Genomic DNA, 22,013 nt, shown 5'->3' with positions numbered 1-22,013 from the left:
TGTAGTTCAACTTTGTTATGTCATGTTCAGATGCTCTGCTTCCTGGATCCTCTCTCAACCAACTCCTAAATTACAGTCTAGGCACTTACAGCCTCAGCCCTGCAAGTTTTGGCTTTTCACATTCTATGATTTATATATATATATACTAAGATACTAGTTTTGGCATTAGACTACCAAGATATTAATTTTCTAAGTCTTTTCCATTAAACTTTTAGACAGAAAATATTTTTTGGGATTATTTAATGTTTTTAGTCTTATTTTATACCTCGACACAGCGTCATTAGATTTGATTGAATGGCAACTAGTCATTAGTTTCACCAATGATTACCTAAGTTAATAATTATGAAAATATATCATTACGGCATTACAAATCGTGATGCCATAACATCCAATGATTGACAGATGCAAGCTAAGTTTTTAATCTGCACGTGACATGGAAAAATAAAAAAAGAAATTATTCAAAATATATTGCAGGCATACAAAGCCCGAGAAAAGGAAAACAGTATTTTTGTGTATTTCCAAGGTGAAAAAGTCAATAAAACAACACAAATACATGGTGACGCATGACAAGCGGAGAATGCATAAGTCATGTGATGTAGCACACAAATACTGCAGATAAAAAGTTCCTAGATTAAAATTCATTATGAACACACTAACAAATTTGAAGAAAAAAAAAGAAAATGGTTGACCCTATTTCTGCCTTTACCTTCTAATTTATAATTTGAGGCATGGATCTTGGCAAAAATCATCCTAAAACTTGCTTCTTACATTTTTGGGCGGATTGAAAGAGAGTGGGTTTATGAGATCCTCAAACTGGTACGTGGTCTCATATATGTTTGAGACGATGCAAAGAATCAACAGGGAACATAAATTCACAGAATTTCATGATTCTGGCAGAATGTAATATGATGGAGGACCATCTCGAGGACGACGCCACGATGACGAAGAACCATCTCGAGGATGACGCGACGGGATGTCGTCAGCCACGCCGAGCAGCTCGCGCCGACGCTCGCCACCCGGGGTTTAAGTACCCCGCGTAAGAACTTTTATCTTTTTACTTATGCTCATTTTCATGTGTGTTTGTATTTTTGGATTCGTGGACTGGGCCAATGTTGTTGGGCCCCGTCCTCGTCATTTTTACTTTTTATGTTTGTATTTTGAATTTGTAAGGGAGGCCGAACCACGTCTCGCGACGGTTCGTCCTCTCCCACGTTCACTTGGCACCCATCCTCACTATATAAGGGGATGGCATGCCCAAGGAACACCTTGGAGTCATTGTTGAAAAGTTTATTCACAATTCGTCTCCCCCCCTATCGTAGAGAGTAGTGTAGGGGGTTTGGCTAGCCCCACCCCACGTCGAGATCACTCCGTGGGTAGAGCCCACGTCTCTCCCGTCGAGATCACTCCGAGGGAGACGTGTTAAAGCGCCGTCGAGATCACTCCGGTGCGAGGAAAGAGTTTCAAGAAGTCGCCGCCATCAAGAATCGAAAGAGGCCTTCGTCGAGATTACTCCGGGGGTCTTGGGAGATTCAAGAAGCGTCGCCGACACGTCATCAACCTGGGAAATCTGCTCCGTCGAGGGAGCACACCCCAGATCCGTCAAGAACTCCTCTTTCTTGGAGGGTTCTTGGTTGTTACAGTTCAAGAAAGCCATTTCTTGGTACCTTTTTCCACCCTTCCACCATTTCTTGATCGCCCACCCCCCTTTCCCCATCGTTTCTTGATTCCCAACCGCCTCGTCTTGCCTTTCTTGATCGCCCACCCTCCTTTCCCCATCGTTTCTTGATTCCCAACCGCCTCGTCTTGCCTTTCTTGATCGCCCCCCCCTTTCCCCATCGTTTCTTGATTCCCAACCGCCTCGTCTTGCCTTTCTTGATCGCCTACCCTCCTTTCTCCCATCGTTTCTTGATTCCCAACCGCCTCGTCTTGCCTTTCTTGATCGCCCACCCTCCTTTCCCCATCGTTTCTTGATCCCCAACCGCATCCTCTTGTCTTTCTTGATCGCCCACTTTCTTTCCCCTTGATTTCTTGATTTCTTGATTTCTTGAATTCTTGATTTCATGATTTCTTGATTTCTTGATCTCACCATATCTCCTTGATTCCCCTTCATTCTCCCCTTCGCCCTCATCTTTCTTGATTTCTTGATTCCCACCCTCTACGCCATAACCGATTACTTGGTTTTCTGCCCCACCCCCACGACTATTCCCACGATAATTGGTTCGTTGTCTTGCCCGCCCACACGACCACGCGTCGCCAGCCAGCGCGCGCGCCTTTGTGCGCCCTCTGCTCCGACTTTTGTTGCACGCCACCCGTGGACTCAGCTCTCTGCTGGTAGTTCGACCGCACCGTCCGCACCGGTTTTGTCTCGCCAACGACACTCGTCCGCACGACCCGACACTAAGCATCCGCTCGACGACTTGGGCGCCTTGGACTAAGCGATACAAAGGTCAGTCGTCTCCCCTCTATAAACTTCAGTATTATTATCTTCGACAGTCTCGTCTTCCCCTATCGCGTCTGCTACCGTGATATTCTCGAACATCATCGGATAGGACTAGCCACCTTGTCGAGCATAGGGATTCTTGTGGTAGACAGACTGTCATCCGACTTGGACGCCGAACGCTCCAGGGCTGTTAAATGCCCCTCACTTAGTAGACGTCTAGTAGGTCCAGCGGGTCATTGGGAGTTTGATCTTAGGTTCACTCGTCTCTCATTGATCGGTACGGCCGACGTCGCTATCCGTCAAGTTCTTATCTGCTCATTCGTATTTTCTCATCATTCGGCTTACATCCCATACATTCGCATCATAACCCTGTGACGTGAAACGCGCCGATCGATCCCGGCCGTCGTCGTATCACATCATAATATCTACAGTAAGTGCCCTCAACTTACATTGATTCTTTTCGTATCAACGTTAACTTAGATTCATCTCATCGCCAAATAAATAAATAAGATGGAACAAGAGAAGGGTGGTCAACCAGCACCGTTGACCAGAAACGACGACCAAGACAGCAGAGTGGGGACATGTCCCTATAAATAAGGTCAGGAGACCAGATAATAGGCATTGAGTATTTTCTTGGAGGACAAGACGATGATTACATCGTCGAGAAGAGTCTGAGGGCAGGAAATCAGCCTGCCGATCGGGAGGGAATCTTGATCAAGCGGGAGCTTCACCGAGGCACAAGGACGTCCAGATCTAGATCCAGGAAGGAGCTACAGAGAGGAGTGGGAGCCGTCCAGATCAGATCCAGGAAGGAGTCTAGCAGAGGGAATAGAAGACACTCAGATCTCATTACTCCATTTCAATTTCTCTTATCGTACAGAATCCTTGTGGAACATTTGGCAATTGAAATCAAATAGTACATAGATACAAGGTTAGAGTATCAACATCTCACCATCATTTCTTGTTTTTGTCACTCCCTTCTCCCTCATTCTTCTAACATCCTCATTATCACTATCTACTATCTACTATAATTACATTAATCTTATTAATAATTATCTTCTTCTGGCACATTTTCCTTGTTTCTTGGCACCGTATTTATCTGTATCTTCCCCCATCTCATTAATCAATATTAAAATAATATTAACTTCTTAGTTATCATTCTCTATGGAGACAATCTGAACTCATCTCTATCTAGATTTATTTGAGTACAAGTTTACATTTTATTTATTAAACTCAGAAACACCAATGAAAAATTAAAACTCTAATTTTGAGTTTATCAATGTACTGTCCTGCCTTCTTCCTCTTCCTCTCTTTTCATCAAGTTGAACCCCTGTACATCTTGGTACCCATGCATAAGATGGGGAGCTATACATATTTATGTGAAAGAGATCTTATGCAAATGAGGTGAGTTATCCTTAGGGGTCCGGGGTTGTATTATAAATCTACAAAACTAAGTCCAACCCAGTAATTCATTGGCATATTACAATCATTCTTCGGACTAGTCTGATTGGTTCTCTGTCTCCAGCCTACAGGCTTGTTTGCCACAGGATACCATTTTACTACCTGAATACTATTATAGACATGATTATATAGCTTGTAAATAAAACTAAACAAAACTATCAGGACTAGGGTATGCATGAATTATAATGGACATAAACAAACCTTGAGGCAACCGAGGAACTCATTTCCTTGATAAATCTGTTCTTCAGACAAGGTGGAACAGTTGTTGGCCGCCATGCTGTTTTTAAGCAAAACTGCACCAATTCGTCTGATGTGATTGTTATGTGACAGTAATAACGTGAAAATAACATGAACATCTTTCCATGGAGGCCGGGAAAACATGGCAAGCTGCAGCTAGTCCTGCACAAAGACAAACCTCAATCGGATGTTAACTTGGAACAAAATATAAAAGGATGCTGGATAGCAATGTATATATGCAAATCATGGCCATTCATCTGAGCTCAAAACCTGGATGAATGAGGACTGGATTTGGGGATGATGATGACAACCTTATTTTGGTGGGTCAATGACGATGGAGAGTGAGCGAAGACAATGAAGAATTGTCATCATCATCAATTGGTTGACGACGATAAGTTTGTCATCATCTGTCAACCGTTGTTTGCTGCCAATGAGGATGACAGTGAGTGGACAATGGTGTTTTGGAATAGAAGACAAAACAGCAATTTTCCAAAAATGGCTTCTTATTTACAACAATGGGCCCTACCCCTTTTATAGGGCTTTGGTATCCCGAAATTACATGAGAGTTCTAAAATTAGAGCTTTCTAGATAATGGGCTTAACTCGTACAGGCCCACTATAGATTAACAATAGAAAGAAATATAAGAAAGAGAGAGAGAGAGAGAGAGAGGCGTCAGCTGACACCCCCCCCTCAAACTGGTGCATGAAGACTCCGAATGCCCAGTTTGTCGCTGAGTCTTTGTAATGTTGCTCCAGTGACTCCTTTAGTCAGCATATCAGCTCTCTGCGCGGAAGATGGTACATAGTCCAGACTGATAATTTTCTGATCTCTTTTCTTCCTGGTGTAGTGTCGATTAATTCCGAAGTGTTTTGTCCTAACATGATGAATAGGATCCAAACATATAGCAATGGCTGACTTGCTATCACACTTCATCTCAGCAGGTTCTGCACTTGGAAATCCAATCTCTATTAATAAGTTTCTCAACCATACTGCCTCACAAATTCCCTTCAAGAGAGCTCTGAATTCTGCTTCTGCACTGGATAGGGCGACGTCTGACTGCTTCTTACTTTTCCACGTCACTAGGTTTCCTCCCAGGAATGAACAATAAGCAGATGTTGAACTTCTGTCCACCATTGATCCTCCGAAGTCTGCATCCGTGAATACTTCTAGCTTTAGTCCTCCATTTCTCCTAAACAGTAACCCATGTCCAAGAGTGCCCTTCAAATATGCTAACACTCTATGTGCTGCTTGCCAGTGGGACTCTCTTGGATCCTTCATGAATTGAATGAGGATTCCAACCACATATGCAATATCTGGCCTGGTGTGATTCAAATATATCGGTTTCCCCGATGAGTCTTTGATTACTGCCTTTGTCTACAGGTGAATCTTTCTCATCTATCTTAAGTTTGGAGTTTGGGTCGATTGGGACTGCTGATGGCTTACAGTCACTCACACTGGTTTCCTTCAAAAGGTCCATTATATATTTATGTTGTGAGATAAATATGCCTGTCTTGGAGTAGGCTACCTCAATTCCCAAGAAGTATCTCAACCGTCCGAACAATTTAACCTCAAATAGCTGACCTTACTTTCGACTTCAATGCAGATTCGCATCCTTGTCAGCTCCTGTGATAATGATGTCATCTACATGTACCAGAAGAATTGATATCTTACCTGAAGATCCCCTTTTTATTAACAGAGCATGATCATTGTAGCACTGATAATATCCCATATTTCTCAAGCTTCCAGAGAATTTGTTAAACCATGCCTTCGGAGACTGCTTCAGTCCATAAATAGATTTCTTCAGCTTACACGCATTCATATCTTCATCTTTGTAATATCCAGGTGGTAGCTTCATATACACTTCTTCTTCCAAATCCCCATTCAGAAATGCATTTTCCACATCATATTGTAACATCTCCCAATTAAAGTTGGCTGCTAAAGCAATTAATACCCTGACAGTGTTCATTTTAGCTACTGGTGCAAACGTTTCTTCATAATCAATCCCATACTCTTGTGTATATCCTTTCACAACGAGTTGTGCTTTATATCTCTCTACTGATCCATTTGATTTATACTTTACCGTAAAAACCCATTTGCACCCTACTGGTTTCTTGTCCTTTGGAAGCCTCACAATTTCCCAAGTACCATTTTTGAGTAAAGCACCCATTTCTTCATCCATCGCTTTTTTCCATTTCTCATCCTGTATCGCCTGTTGCCATGTTCTCGGAACATTTATCATCTCAATGGCCATTAAGAATACCTTGTAATCCTTGCTGATAGCTTGATAATTTACATAATTCGACAATGAGTATTCCTGTTTCTGAGTCCACATACGTTTCCCTTTCCTTAGAGCAATGGGCCAACCAAGATCATTGTTGTTTTGTGTTCTTGAATCTGTCAGTTCCTTTCTTCCTTCTTGAGGGATATTTTCCTGATCCATTTCCCGCTCCTGTAGTTGCTCATTTTCCTCCTGTCTGCATGTGCTGTCCACTTCTATTCCTTGGTTTTCTTCTCCTTCAATTCCCCCCCTAACTCATCACTCTCTTGTTCTTCTTCTTCTTCTTCTTCTTCTTCTTCTTCTGGTTCTATCAAGTTTTCTTCAACTGGCTCCATGTCATACATGGTTCCCCAATTACCTGTGCATGTCTCTGTTCACTTCCTTGGCTTGAGACTCCTGCATGCGCCTCTTCCTTGAAATATACTTCATCCTCATGAAAGGTAACACTTGCTGAAATAAAAAATTCCCGGCTAGGAGGATGGTAACATCTATAGCTTTTTTTAGTTGAGGAATATCCAACAAACACACACTTCACTGCCCGAGGACTAAATTTATCTTTTGGGTTGTCATCATGAACAAAGGCTGTACATCCAAGGATTCTTGGTGTAAGTCCTAACTTTAAAGGTAACGATGGAAATTTCTCACACATTTCTCACACAATTTCTCACACATTAAATTTCTCAAATTTCCTGCGATTCGGAGTCATGTGATCTGTAGCCCCAGTATCCACAACCCAATCACTCCTAACAAAAGAAAGATAAGCAGAAGACTCACCTGAAGTGGCCAAGGACGAGAAACTGATTTGGCCAATTACTTCATCCAGGATTTCTTTCTTGAGAGCTTTAATTATGTCGCTGTTTCCCTTCTCTTTTTCCTCTCCTTCTTCCTTCTTGAACTTTCAACCTTCTTCCTGGCAGTTGTCAGCTTGCACATTGTATGCTTTGTCTCCCTTCTCAGGCTTACCATGCTTTGCCCAGCAAGAGTCTTCTACATGCCACTTTTTACCACAATAATTACATTCTATATTAGGTCTTCTTGGTCCTCTCCAATCGCTTCTGTCACCTTGTCCCTGGTTTTTCTTGTAGGCAAATCCTTTTTCTCCTTGATTTCGATCCTTCGGTCCCCTTGACCTAGTTAAGAGACCAGCTCCTTCCCTGTTTTCCCTTCAGGATTGAGGCCTCTAAGAGACTCTTCATCGAGCACAATATAGAGAGCTTCCTCCAGGCTAGGAACCTTTTCCCGATTCAAAACTTGGCTTCAGACACAGGAGAAACTTAAACAATCTATCTTTATTGGTGTATTCCCACACATTTTCATCTTTCACTGGCCTTAGATGATCCAACTCTGCCCACAAAGCTTAAAGTTCCTCATAGTATTCAGATACTGGTCTTTCTCCTTGTTGAGTAGTCCAGATCCGATGCATTAATTCGCAACTCATATATGTTGTGCACTTCTTGGGAGCACTCTTCTTTAAATAGGACCAGACCTGATAAGAGGTCTTCATGTATTTCACCTTGGGAAGTTGGTCATTTTTCATGCTTGTCTTCATGTAAATCAGGGCAAGCATGTCGTCCTTCTTCCACTTTTGATATCCAGGATCTGAGGAATTCATCTCAGTCTCCAAATGATCCTCCAGGCCCTTTAAGCTGAGGGTCAACTCCACAATTTGACCCCATTCTTCAAAGTTTCTTCCATTTAACTTGAGGGATTCCGGTACAGGAAGAATCATTGAGGAATTGACATAGGATTCCTCACTGATTTCATCTGTGCCTTTAACCCCCTTCATATTCAATATCTCCCTTTCTACAGACATAGTTTTAGTTAAGGAGCAAACACACCTGGATTCTCTAGCAGCAAATCAACCTCCTCGCCGATTCCCCTGACCGACGGTAGCAAGTCAACCTAATCGCCGATGCCACTGACCGACGGTATTTCTTCTTGCTGACAATGCCTTCCAACTTGAACTCCAACGTAAATGATTCTTGAAATCACAAACTTATGCTAGGGTTTTCTCCAACCCGAACTCTGATACCATGTTTTGGAATAGAAGACAAAACAGCACTTTTCCAAAAATGGCTTCTTATTTACAACAATGGGCCCTACCCCTTTTATAGGGCTTTGGTATCCCGAAATTACATGAGAGTTCTAAAATTAGAGCTTTCTAGATAATGGGCTTAACTCGTACAGGCCCACTATAGATTAACAATAGAAAGAAATATAAGAAAGAGAGAGAGAGAGAGGCGTCAGCTGACAAATGGCGATGATGAATCGTCAATGGCATCGTCAGAAAAGCTCAAACATGGATGACAATGGCAAAGACAATACTAAGTGATGACATTGACGATTTTCCATAACTGGCTATCCGATTTTGCAATAGGAATTTTTCCAGTGTTTAAGATCCATGCATAGAATGCATCTAGAGCCAAATCTTCAGCTGACTCTATGAAAGGATGGGTTATAGCTCTCTGTGATTTCTCAGTAAAAAATTTCAAAGCGTTTTAGATTAAAATGAGGAAGTTGGCCAAGCATTGCCTATTCGACACATTTAACAATAAAATATCATCTGGGGTCCCTTAAACGAATGGAATAGCTCAGTACAATCTCTCAGTCAGAACATCAGCAAAGTTTACATGGTTTGAGACATATATGAAAACATGAAGCGCAAACTGGCCTAGGGAAGTGAAAAAGAATAAGGCTTTTAACGATAGAAAACGGTCATATGAAAGCAAACAAACCTGCATTGGTTGACTTTCTTCAGCATTTTTAGAAGTGTTCTCGACTCCGTTGCCTTCATCTGTGTCCATTTTATCAGCATTGCTACCCATGGCATCTGAAGCACTGTTTTCTGGGAGTTTCAGATCGGTTGGAAGTTGTCCAGACATAAGAGCCTACAAAAGGGAGAGATAATTTGATAATGGGTGAACATGATCCATAGAAAATGTCTTCAAAACTCGTACAAGTAGGGTTCTGCACATATCAACGTCAACATCATCTACAGTCAATGACACTGATGATGTTAATGACACTAACGAATATGGGTAGTTGACAATGATGATGACGTTGATGAGGTCACACCCTGACAAAGACAGTTGTCAACTTAATAAAAAAGTTAAAAATCGTCAACCCCAACACTTTGCTATTGCCGTCAACTGGCCTAGCTGACGTTTATGTTGACTTTGATAGCCTAATGCGGGCAATTTGTGATGGTGATGTTGACATCAGTTGTATTGATGACTGGCAAACTGTCAATCATAGGCAGCGTCAACTTCAACGGCAAAATTTAACATTGTCATAACGCGTCAAACCTTATCTACTGTTTACAGAAATGACAACCAATTGCAAAATGAAGGTTTTACCTGTTCTAGTCGCGCAACTTCTTCCAGAGTTTGCGAGCTCACAATTGCAGCCTGTGTATTCATTACCACGATAGAATGTTAAAAGAATCAAGAGAGATGAATGCAAGTAACCCCAAAAATCCTAAGTCAACTGAAAAAGAATTACCAACCTTTGGGCATACTCATACTTCCTAAACATAAATAAGCTTCTTGCATTTTAAGTGAATATGGTTTGATGAAAAATATAATTGTCTATGTGATTTTTTTGAAGGATCATATGATCTGAGTTATACATGATTTCTTTTGTACTAACTGAACATATCTGGAAAAAGCTGACCATGACGCGACTTGATGACATTGAGTTGGCAACTAGACGACTTTGTCAAAAAAAAATATTCCATGGTTTTTGTTAAAAAAAGGTAAAATACCTTAATGGCTGTGATTTGCTCCGGCGTAGGGGCGACGACTTTGGGTGCTTGTTCTTCCTTTGGCCTCTCAGGCAATCTGGGCGGCTCAGCTACGGTGATTGTCTTTGTTGCTTGCTTTTTAACCTCTTCTACAGCTTCTGACGATGCAAACAATGCTTCTGCTTCGGTTCTCTCCTATCATCAGAGTACAGATATTATAAAACGTTTTGTGCAAAAAATTATTTTAAAGTAAAAATGTTTTCCAGTCAAAGCAAACAGCAGTTACTGATACAAATTAATTTATATAAACGCTTGAATGACTGTCCGTTGTAAGTGTATCCTCCCAGATTTGAACTTCCATTGAAAATTTTTACCCGCAATTTTTTCACTAATAATGTGTCGAAGTCCAGTTAGATCAAAATTGATGCCTATTTGAGATAATAAACGAATTATTTGGTCACAATGCGATTTTTCGAAGAGCTTATTTAAAGTAATGGTCACCGTTATTATTTTCATTTGTTGCCTAGGGGTTTTTTGGCTTACAACCATCCATAAAAATATAATAAGCTGAAATTATGTGTAAAAAATCACATTGTGACCAAATAATTCGTTTATTATCTCAAATAGGCATCAATTTTGATCTAGCTGGACTCAGACACAGTGAAAATATTGTGGGTAAAAAATTTCAATGGAAGTTCAAATCTGGGAGAATACAATTACAACGGACAGTCATTCAAGCGTTTATTCATCTTGAGGCAAGGGGAAAACGTTATATGCGAGCATGGGACAATTGAAATAGAAATGAACGAGAATTGAAAATTGGCGAGGGAGGTTAATATCATGAAATAAACACCAGTATCCAAAATTTTAATACTATCCTGCTCATGCTAAACTTGCAAATAACGTTTAGCCCATCCTGACAATAGTGACGTGTAACATTAATGTTGATGTTGGTTGACTGTTTGCGAATGACGTGGGCAACATCAAGAAGCATCAACGCCATATTCACCATCACTCATCCATATTTCAAGAAAATTTAGTCAACTAGGCTGGTGAATGATGATATTAACTATGGCGAGTGGACAGTTTTTTTACACAAAGTGGATGGCCAACATTGACAGATGGCATCAACCATAGGAGGTATTCCATCATCACCAACATCAACTGTACACCGCATCCTCATCATCGACAATGTCAGCCAAACTAAAATTCATCAATCAACATTCAACGAGGGTCGATGACAATGGCGATGACATTGAAAAATGACTAACCTTGCCTGTATCATATAAAAAATGTCCTTTCGTGGATTCAACAGAGGAAAAATTAGATAGAGGTTTTTTGTTGACAGCTTAAAACAAACTGACCTTGAGCGTCACCTTCCTGAAATCCAGCAGCCGCAGCTTTTTTAACTTGTGAATAACGTATAGCCTATAGTTTGGTTTTTTTGTAATGTTATTGTCCAGTAGACTTAGAGTTTGCAATTTTGGAAGGGAGGAAAGTGGATCAATCTCGATCAAGTTGGCTAGACGATTGTTCGTGAGAATTAAAGTATGCAGCTTTGGCAAGAATTCTGCAAAGAGACCATGGAGGAAATAAATAAATAAGTATTCAGGTAGATGATTTAGATTACAAATTATTCAATATTTCTGCATGCCTCACCCCCGATATTGGGATTAATGCGAGTAACTCTGTTGTTGTTCATCAGCAATGTACCAAGACGCATCATGGGAGGAAAGTTCTCTAACTTAACTATCTCATTATCAGTCAAATCAATAGTGTCAAATTGATCCTGGCAAGAAATCATAGCAACAGGGCACATGAAAACAAGTAATAGTAAGATTTGTTGAACTACACAGTAATTTACAAGATAAAATATATAACAGGGAAAAAATTGATACTCAGTCAGAGGTGATATTTACTACATTAAATGTGTTGTTCAATGAATAATCATCAATTAAGTTTCAAGAAAGATAATTGTTCGTAGAGAAGAACACAACAGCACAGAAATATGCACGGCATGCACCTATCCAGATGCATCAATGGTTGAAGAACACTTGACCTGGCCGAGTTCCCAATTCACAAATCCAATGGAAAAATGTTAATCAGAGAGTACACGGCAAAGAAACAGTACCGATTAACAGGTAAATAGTCTTAGAGGAAGTACATAGCAAAAGGAAGCATGAGTTCTTTAAGAAAGAAAATGTGAGAATTAAGATAAAACAGGCAGTATAATGGAGGCCTCTCGTTCTCTCTCTATCTCTCCCTTCCTCCCTCCCTCCCTCTCTCTCCCTCCCTCCCTCTCTCTCTCTCCCTCCCTCCCTCTCCCTCCCTCCCTCTCTCTCTCCCCCTCCCTCCCTCCCTCTCCCTCTCTCTCCCTCCCTCCCTCCCTCTCTGAGGAAAAACTATTTGGAAGGGTACCACAACAAACTGGCTATGAGGGTTGGGCTGCGTTGACGGTTGGGCCTGCAGGTGCAATCCAGCTCATTACGGCAGATTATGTCGTAATGGCAATTCTGATGACAGTAGATGCGGCGACTGTGGCTTCTGCAGATGCTTATAGCAGGTACGGAAACTGCGGCAGACGTGACAGAGACGGTGATAGCTGCAATTGAGGGTCTCTGGAGTTTGTGGCAGCCACGGCAGTAGCTGCGACAGATGCTTATACCAGCCTTACATCAAGTCCAGTTGATGGACATAATGTTCCGGTATTAATATTTTAAACACTGATATTCAGATAACATATGTCGTTGTTGCTCTAACAACTAGACTTTGTTGGTCTGAGTTATATTTTAGTTTATTTTCTAGATAGGTCCCTGTTAAATGGAGGGTTAAAAGTGTCATCCCTTACATTAGAAGGCAGATTTTTAGTGAAGTTGCAATATTTATCCGTCTATTTAAGGCAGAAGGAAGATTATGAAATAAAGACATTTACGGTTTATTCCTAGCTCCTGGGGCCGTAGGCTCCTCCAATGCCCTGCCTCCCCTCTCCCCTCTGGTATCTCCTTTTTTGACAGTTCCTCTACTCATCTGTGACACTTTCTAAGAACTTATTTCTCAAGTATTTGGAAATATGTCCTTAAGATGACCTACCTAAGGGCTCTTCTTAATGACTTGGATTGGACCTAGCCCAACCCCCAATTTAACTGGCTGTTCTACAGTGAGTGAATTGCTTTTGCCTTTTCAAACCTGTAATCATATTGACTGCTGGCAGCGAGAGCACTCCATGAAGAACAACAAGTCTGACACAGTCGACCACAGATCACTAACATAGAATCAAAAGCAGCACCGGGTTTGGATCTGACACCATAGATAAAAAATCTTCATGAGGATCTATGAGTTACATAGATGAAGATAATTTAGAGCCTGAATAGCCAATTCCAGACCAATGAATGAGCCCTAGGGAAGATCTCCAGATAACTATCTTCCGGACCACATACATTCCCTCATATAACCCAATATAAACACCCTATACCTAATGCCCAATATGCACTCGTTGTGCCGAACTCTTTCAATGGGCATATTAAAGAAAGAGTCAGCATGTTTTCAACTCTTATTTTCATCGCTCAGAACTCAGAGAAGCTCAAATTTTTCAATATTTGGAATTTTATCACATGCGCACAAGTGATAAACCTTTTGGCAACTTTCTGAAATACAAGATATGTAACTATATCGTGGCCCGTGAGAGGTACACAGCTATCTTTCATTGAAATATAGAAGTTTTTTATAGCGTTGGCCACAAAGACATAAAAAAGAAACCGCTCTAAATTTTTCGGAGAAATCACCAAGTTAGAAAACGTTTCTAGTTATCACGCTAGGAAAAAGAGGAAACATCAGTGATTCGGAAAATTGGGGGCCTGCATTATTTAAGGTCCTCACTTTTGATGGTGCATTGAAAAAAATTCTATATTTATTTCAGGAAAAATGCATACCTCTGTAGCGCTCACGTTCTCTATGACCGCAATCTTATTCCCTGAAAAAATCCATAAAATCATCCGAATGGAATTATAAGAGAGAGAAAGAGAAGAAGAATAAGAATAAGAATAATGCAAGCAACGCCCTTCAATGTTGGGTTCTACAAACTCAGCAAAGTTCCCCAAGATCAAATTTTGGGGCGAAAACAAACATGAAATAAGAAAACCCAAGTGGGAATTGACCCTCACAAAGTGGGTATTCACCTCGAAGATCAAGTTCACGCTCTTTTAGAGCGTTGAAGAAATGCGGGCTCTTCCAGATTAGGTCTGCCGTGAGCCGCACCATGATTTTGACGGCCCCCTTAACGATTTCAACTCAAGCAAACGCTAGAAAATTGCCCGTGAAGAAACAAAGTATACCCTTCTTCTCTTGCACCGAGGAAAACTATCAGAGAAAGCGACCAACCTCTGAACAACGTGAGAGGGGGGTTTTGGGAGCAGATCGAAGACAAGGGTTTTTGACAGAACTCTCTCCTCTATTCTGGGTTACAATACTGCTTAAATGGGTAAGTTTATATCTTTCTTTTCATGTACTCTCACATATTTCATTTATTTTCTTATAAGCTCATACACTATAATGCTAAAGTTTGTTCAAATTCAAGTCTACATTATAATGAAAGTTTCTTTTATCTGTAAAGTATGTTTTACATTTAAGTTTTTATTGGTTTTTTAAATGAAGGGATGAGTAAAACAAAGGGTTTTAGGAAGGAGAGTCATTCAATTAAAGAGGAAAAGTATAGTTATGCCTTGTAATTTTTTCCTACCTAAAACCCTTTGTCATTCAAGTAAAGAGTATTCTTATTGGTGAAATTTAATGGATGTAATCTCATGATAGTTCATTAGAAGAGTCATTGCCTTGCTTAGAATTAGTTTTGATAATTTAGTATCTCCTGACCCATAATATTGGAATCTTAGACGAGTAGTCATTACCCTAATCTGATTGTATTGTGTTAAGCTTGATTCTGGCTTTTGTTAATTACGATTTTGAAATATTAATGACTGGTGATCCATGAGTGGAAATGTTTGGCTGAAAGTTTTATGAATTTACTTGATTAATTTTATATCAATACTTATAATTTAACATGATGATTCAGCTCTGATTGGGGGCATTCTATGATAATAAAATAATTTTCTTTCAGTATAGGAATTACGGCCTGTGTCACAGGGCAACACTTTATTGTATCAATTTCATGACCTGATAATCCCAATCCTACCACCTCAAGCAAATCGCCGACCCAATCAGACTTTGTGGATTCAATTCCAACACTTTCCAATTGTTTTTTTCTCTGTGGTTTGGGTGCATTAGCATGCCATGACTGTAAAGTCACAAATTATTTAGCATATTTCAGGTTTTTTTGCATGTTTCAATATTTTGCTTGGAGCTGATGAAGTATGGCATGATATATTGAGAACTCTTTTTCAAAAATATAATTTCTCATGTTATCCAATATTTCAGGGTCTGTGGCAAAAATGGAGTAAACTCACAATACATACATATAAATTCAATTATATGTAGGTTGTGTTTATGTTGGATATATGCATTATTAATTAAATTTTACTTTATTTGCATGTCATTTTGTGTGGCCAGTCCATCGTGTGGTTGACCATAATCTCATGGAGTTCATTCTCGAAATTCCAAACTGTTATCCAACATTTAATTATTAATGATTGAGCACAAAGTATTCAGGTCGCCATGGTTTTGTATAAGCATAAGGACACTGCACCGCATGGGTATTTAACACAATCGATTTATTTTAAGCAATTTTCATATTAAGTGGGTCAAATTTATGAAGTATTTATTCAATCTCATTTGAATGGATTTCTATTGGAAACAGTTTTGATGCAATGTGCCATTATCTGCTAAGAGCTTGTGCTATTTACAAGTTTTAGAATAATTTGGGGTTTAGCTTCAAAACTTTGAGTAGTGAACTACATTTATTATTTATGTAATGTGGTGTTGACGAAAGGATTTGATGTAATACACAAAGACCTGATAAGAACTCTGGCTACGAGGAAATTATGATTTATCAGATTATAATTCCTGGCAGAATACATAACATACAATACTCTAGGGGTTTTGTGCAGACTAAAAAAAAGGTTTCTGACATATATATCAAATGATATAAATATACTTTGAGAATTTTTCAGTCTATGCATATCAAGTAAATGGAACGTTTACTACGTTTTTGTCTACATAAACTCCTATTGGCTAGAAACCTGATGAGGTTTGTCATTTAAGCTGATTCTTGATGAAACATATTCTCAGCGAAAACTATAGCAATGTGAAGGTTGATAATGACAATTTTAAGTGAATTATAGGTATAGTGAACGAGCATGCTAAATATATACAAGCCTGAAAGGCAAGTCCGAAGGATATGTTGAAATAAAATATTTAAATTATCAATATGTCTTTATAATTTTTTCTATGCAAATTGAGCATGTAAAATACCCAATGAAAACTATTGCCATGTTGATATCCACGTGTGTTATTTCTCTAGCTGAATAATTCTTAAGAGAGGGAATAATATTATGCGCTTCGTGTGCAGAAAAGATGGGTTGAAATATGTGTTTATTATAGTTAGTATGACGTAGGACGGCTACGGAGTGGACGACTAAGGAATGGACGACGAAGGAATGGACGACTGGGTTGACGGGACAGACTAAGTGATGGCGAGGACGCCAACATATCATCGACGAACGCGTCACCACGCTCAACCGGAGTCAACACGCCTTCTATGGACCACGGTCAACTGGAGTCAACCGAAGTCAACCCGCCATGGTCAACTGAAGTCAACACTAAAGCCGACACGTCAAAACTGCCAACTAGCACGTCTCCACCCGCGCACGTCTCTACGCGCGTCATGACACGACGCCAAAGGCAGATCCACAACTGCCCTTTGGCGTGACACGGCGCACGTCTTTACTTTCTCGTAAATTTCTCTTTCCTCCAAGGCCTATATAAAGGCCATTGTTTTCAAGAAACTCTTAGGCAGTAATAATTTCAAGAATTGAGTTTTGTTTAACTCTTCTTGGAGGACTGCCCAACCTCCCTACCCCTCTAAACCCTAGTCGTCACCGCCGCCGCCTTACGACGTTGGCCTCCCGCCCCCTCTCCTTCCTCTTTCGCCATCCTCTCTCCCTCTCCTATTCTCTTTCTTTCCCCTCTCTCTCCCGCCCTCTCTCTCTCTCTCTCCCAGGCGGCCCCAGCCAAGCCGCCCAGGACGCCCTGCCAAGCCGCCAAGGCTGCCCCAGCCAAGGCCGCCCAGGACGCCCCAGCCGAGGCCACCCAGGCCGCCCCGCCAGGACGCCTAGGCCGCCCCAGCCAAGGCCGCTCAGACCTCCCGCCAGGGACGCCCAGGCCGCCCCAATCCAGGCCGCCCAGGCAGCCCCGCCAGGATGCCCAGGCCGCACAGCCAAGGCCGCCCAGGCCGCCCAGCCAAGGCCGCCCATGTAGCCCTGCCTGGACCGCCCAAAACGCCCCAGCCGAGGCCACCCAGGCAGCCCCAGCCAAGGTCGCCCAGACCTCCCACCAGGGACGCCCAGGCAGCCCTGCCAAGACGCCCAGGCAGCCCTGCCAGGACGCCCAGGCTGTCCTCGCCAAGGCCGCCCAAGCCACGTCCTAGGCCGCCACCCAGAGCATCCCAGGCTGCCAGTCGTCGTCAATGCCGTTCGACGCTCCAAGCCGCGCGCGCTTCGCGCGCGCGGGTGTTCACCTACACTTGACTCTGCGACCACGACATCTGCACTCAACCAGGGCCGTTCAACGCCCGGAACGCCCAGCATCGTCCTCGTCCAGTGGGCCGCTCAACGCCCAGATTCGCCCAGCCTCGTCACAATCAGAATTTCCCGCATCCTCTTCACGCACTACGGTGCTGAGGAACGCCTGAACTCTTTGGTGTCAAAAGTGTTTTTCGTCCAGTGTTTTCTCGAGAAGTTCCCACCGCCGTCAGAGTTAGTTTTGGTTTGGATTTCCACCTCTTCTCTCTCTCTCTTTCCCGAATGTTTCTTCGCGATGCGAATTCGGGTATTGATTTCGGTGCTTAGGCATCATCGCGGTGGGGGAAGACAGTACTCCCACCCTCGATAAGGGTCGGAGCTGCACCACCAGATTTTCATCGGTTTTAAAGTCCGAATCCGACCATGTGAATTTATGTGGATTGTTTTATCCCTCCCTACAGACCCATTTCCCATCGTCAACCCATCCCTCTCCTTAGTCGCCCTTTTCCTTTGTCATCCTACGTCACTACGGGTAGATGGACGACTAGGGATGGATCGAATACTGGAGGGATAATACAGCCACAGAAATCACACGGTCGAATTCGGACTTTAAAACTGATGAAAATCTGGTGGTGCAGCTCCGACCCTTATCGAGGGAGGGAGTACTGTCTTCCCCCAGCGCGACGATGCCTAAGCACCGAAATCAATATCCGAATTCGCATCGCGAAGAAACACTCGAGAAAGAGAGAGAAGAAGTGGAATTCCAAACCAAATCTAATTCTGACGGTGGTGGAAACTTCTCGAGAAAACACTGGACGGAGAACACTTTCGACACCAAAGAGTTTAGGCATACCTCGGCACCATAGTGCGTGAAGAGGATGTGAGAAATTCCGATCGTGACGAGGCTGGGCGAATCCGGGCGTTGAGAGGCCCACTGGACGAGGAAGATTATGGGCGTTCCGGCGTTGAACGACCATGGTAGAGAGTAGATGTCGTTGTCGCAGAGTCAGGCGTAGGCGAATACCCGCGCGCACGAAGCGCGCATAGGGTGCACGGAGTGCATGGAGCGTGCGGAGCAGCGCGCGCGGGCGCTGAGCGCGCGGAGTGCGCGGAGGACGTGTAGCGCACCCGGAATGCGCGTAGCACGCGCGGCTTGAAGCGTCAGACGGCGTCGACGACGACTGGCGCCGCCGGTGTCGAAGTCTTGCGAGGCGGCCTGGGCGACCCTGGTTGGGGCGGCCCCAAGCGGGCAGCCTGAGGGCGGCCTTGGCAGCCCTGGCGGCGGCTGGGTGGCCACGGTTGGCGGCCTGGCGGCCTGGTTGGGCGGCTGGCGGCCCTGGTTGGGGTGGCCTGGCGGCCTTTGCGGCGCAGCAGCGCCTGGCTGTGGCGGCCCTGGCAGGGGTGGGCTGGGCGGCCCTGGTTGGGGCGGCCTGGGCGGCCCTGGTTGGGGTGGCCTGGGCGGCCTTTGGGCGGCTTAGCAGCGCCCTGGGCGGCTGTGGCGGCCTGGCAGGTGGGCCGGGCGGCCTGGTTGGGGCGGCCTGGGCAGCCCTGGTTGGGCCAGCCTGGGCGGCCTTTGGGCGGCCCCAAGCGGGTGGCCTGGGGGCGGCCCTGGGCGTCCTTTGGAAGGCGAGGGAGAGAGGGGGGGGAGAGAGAGAGAGAGTAAGAGAGAGAGAGGATGGAAAGAGAGGATGGAAAGAGAGGATGGAAAGAGAGGATGGAAGGCTGACGTCGCGAGGCGGCGGCGGCAACGGCGGCGGCGGCGGCGGCGGCGGCGACGGTGGCGCTAGGGCTGGCGAGATAGGGAGGCTTGGGCAGTCCTCCAAGAAGAGTTAAACAAAACTCAATTCTTGAAATTTGACTGCCTAAGTGTTTCTTGAAAACAATGGCCTTTATATACATGCCTTGGAGGAAAGAGAAAATGATGAGAAAGTAAAGACGTGCTTCATGTCACGCCATAGGGCAGTTGTTGATCTGCCTCTGGCGACGTGTCATGACGCGCGTAGGGACGTGCGCGGGTGGAGACGTGTGTGATGATGGTTGCGGCGTGTTCGTGGCGGAGATGTTGACTTCGGTTGACTTCGCCATCGTGTCCATAGCAGAGATGTTGACCTTGGTTGATGGCGGCGGCGCGTCCGGTGTCGAAGCATTTGCGTCCACGCCACCACAGTATCTCATCAGAACTTTTTAGGCTGTGTGTATTGAGCATAACGAAGATTTATGATATTTCATTTAATGTATGTATGATATTTCTCTTGCTGAATAATTATTAGGAGAGGGAATAATATTATGGGCTTCATGTGCATAAAAGATGGGTTGAAATATGTGCTTATCGTAGTCAGTATCTGAACAGAACTTTTAAGGCAATGTGTATTGAGCATAAAAAAATAGTTATGATATTTCATATGATGTTCGTGTATATCCACTGAGAAGATTTCAGATGAATCATTGCAACATCTGATGAGACAAGTGGATATATGAAAGCTATTAGTTGTTCTACTCCTTATAGTGTGTAGAATATCTAATACTTTTGGGGTTTTCTGGAAACAGGAATGCACCAGTGAAAAATACGTGTTGCAGTATATATTTAATATTATGAATATATTTTCAGACAGTTTGAAGGCTATCATTATTGATCACAGGAAATGTCTGCTTGACTTTAAGTTCAATGTCCAACATTCTGTCCCCTAGAAATATGATGAAGTATGACAAACCTGATAAGAAACCTAGGTATGTAGAATTTTATTATTTATGAAGTTAGATAATTCATTATTGATTTAGAGCATCCAATAGGTCAGATGCTTAAAATAACTAGAAGGTACGTGCACAAAATATAGTGTATTGAAAAATACTAAAAAATCCATATATTTTGAGAAACTTTTCAGGCTACTCATTTTGAGTGTAATATTTACTATATTTCATGCTCCTTGCATGACTTTTTATTGGGTAGATACATTATGAAGTATGTCAGTGCCAATCAATCTCTAACCTCGTGGCCCTTTAATATTATTATAGTGAGATAACCTCGGTGTGTCTATGACATCCAAGGCTTTAAGAATTTGACAAAAGCTGAAGGGCACATGCGCAAAGGCTGAACAGAAATATAGAGTTAAGACTAACAATGTCATATGATAAATTTCTATGGTGATATTCACTATATGAAATATGGAGATGGCTAAGAATTTACAAGATTTAACATGCTTTTCCACTAGCCAATGACCCGATGAATGATGGAAATAGCTAATAAAAAAAGTATAGCCATGCGGTAGTTCATTAATACTCGTGTAAGATAATCACTGGTGGAATCCAAAGCATCATTTACTTCAGATGTTTGTGTCAAACTAGAGCTGAAAATCGTGTTGAAATATATATTTAACATTATAATGTCTTTTGAGAAGAAATCATGATATGGATGTTGACGATATGAATATTTCCCAACTACATTTTCTTGCACAATATCTAAATCAATTATTTTGTCCTCCTTCCATGATGTTGGTCCCTCTTATCAATCAATTATCTTACTATTAATATGGTAAGCTTATCTCAATATAGTGCATAGTATCTATGCCTTCAGGGCTTTGCTGAAGGGCACATATTCAAAGTTGGACTGTAATATATATATGAGATTTGATGTGTAATTTGAGTAATTTCATTGGCCATGCATATTTAACTATGTGAAATACTTGCCAAGTTTAGGGCTGTTGGCCACATCTGAAATCTGTTAAATTCAAGTTTATGATTTTTTGTATGACATTTCCTCCTACATATGAATCCAATTTTATTTACTTACTATGATGAGCGTATCCTATGTAGAATGCACAATATTCAAGAGTTCAAGGTTATTCCACAAAAGGCTGTATATTTGAAGTTGGATAGATATTTACACACATATGTAAGGCTATGCATGTGATTTTAGAAATTTCACATGCCAATCACTCTTATCTCTTAATCAAATTCTACTAAACTTAATTCAGTAAGCTTATCCCAAGTAGGACACATAAGATCCAACAAAAACTTAGGCAAAATACATATGCCAGCCTATCTTTGCAGCAAAATTCACATGCCATTCATAATTCACTATCTGAATTAATGAAATACTTTCTAAATTTAGGGTTATGGGCCCCACCTGAAATCAGTTAAATTAAATTTCCTCTTCATGTGGATGCCCCT

At 42.3% G+C, this 22,013-nt stretch overlaps 1 protein-coding gene across 1 annotated transcript; it reads right to left on the bottom strand.

The window, feature by feature from the left end:
* Positions 1 to 4,103: 4,103 nt before the first annotated feature.
* On the bottom strand, positions 4,104 to 14,622 carry U2A' (U2 small nuclear ribonucleoprotein A). Its single transcript, XM_078585183.1, has 8 exons — positions 14,334 to 14,622; positions 14,088 to 14,128; positions 11,818 to 11,947; positions 11,523 to 11,728; positions 10,180 to 10,353; positions 9,773 to 9,823; positions 9,152 to 9,304; positions 4,104 to 4,300 (listed from the first exon to the last, which is right to left on the bottom strand). The coding sequence occupies exons 1-8, from the start codon at positions 14,413 to 14,415 to the stop codon at positions 4,295 to 4,297; spliced, it is 843 nt and encodes a 280-aa protein (XP_078441309.1). The 5' UTR covers positions 14,416 to 14,622; the 3' UTR covers positions 4,104 to 4,294.
* Between the last annotated feature and the right edge of the window lie 7,391 nt (positions 14,623 to 22,013).

The sequence above is a fragment of the Wolffia australiana genome, chromosome 13 (assembly GCF_029677425.1).
Source record: "Wolffia australiana isolate 7733 chromosome 13, ASM2967742v1".
In the NCBI taxonomy this organism is placed as follows: Eukaryota; Viridiplantae; Streptophyta; class Magnoliopsida; order Alismatales; family Araceae; genus Wolffia; species Wolffia australiana.
The sequence above is the reverse complement of the archived record's forward strand: the minus strand, read 5'-3'. Positions and strand labels throughout refer to the sequence as shown.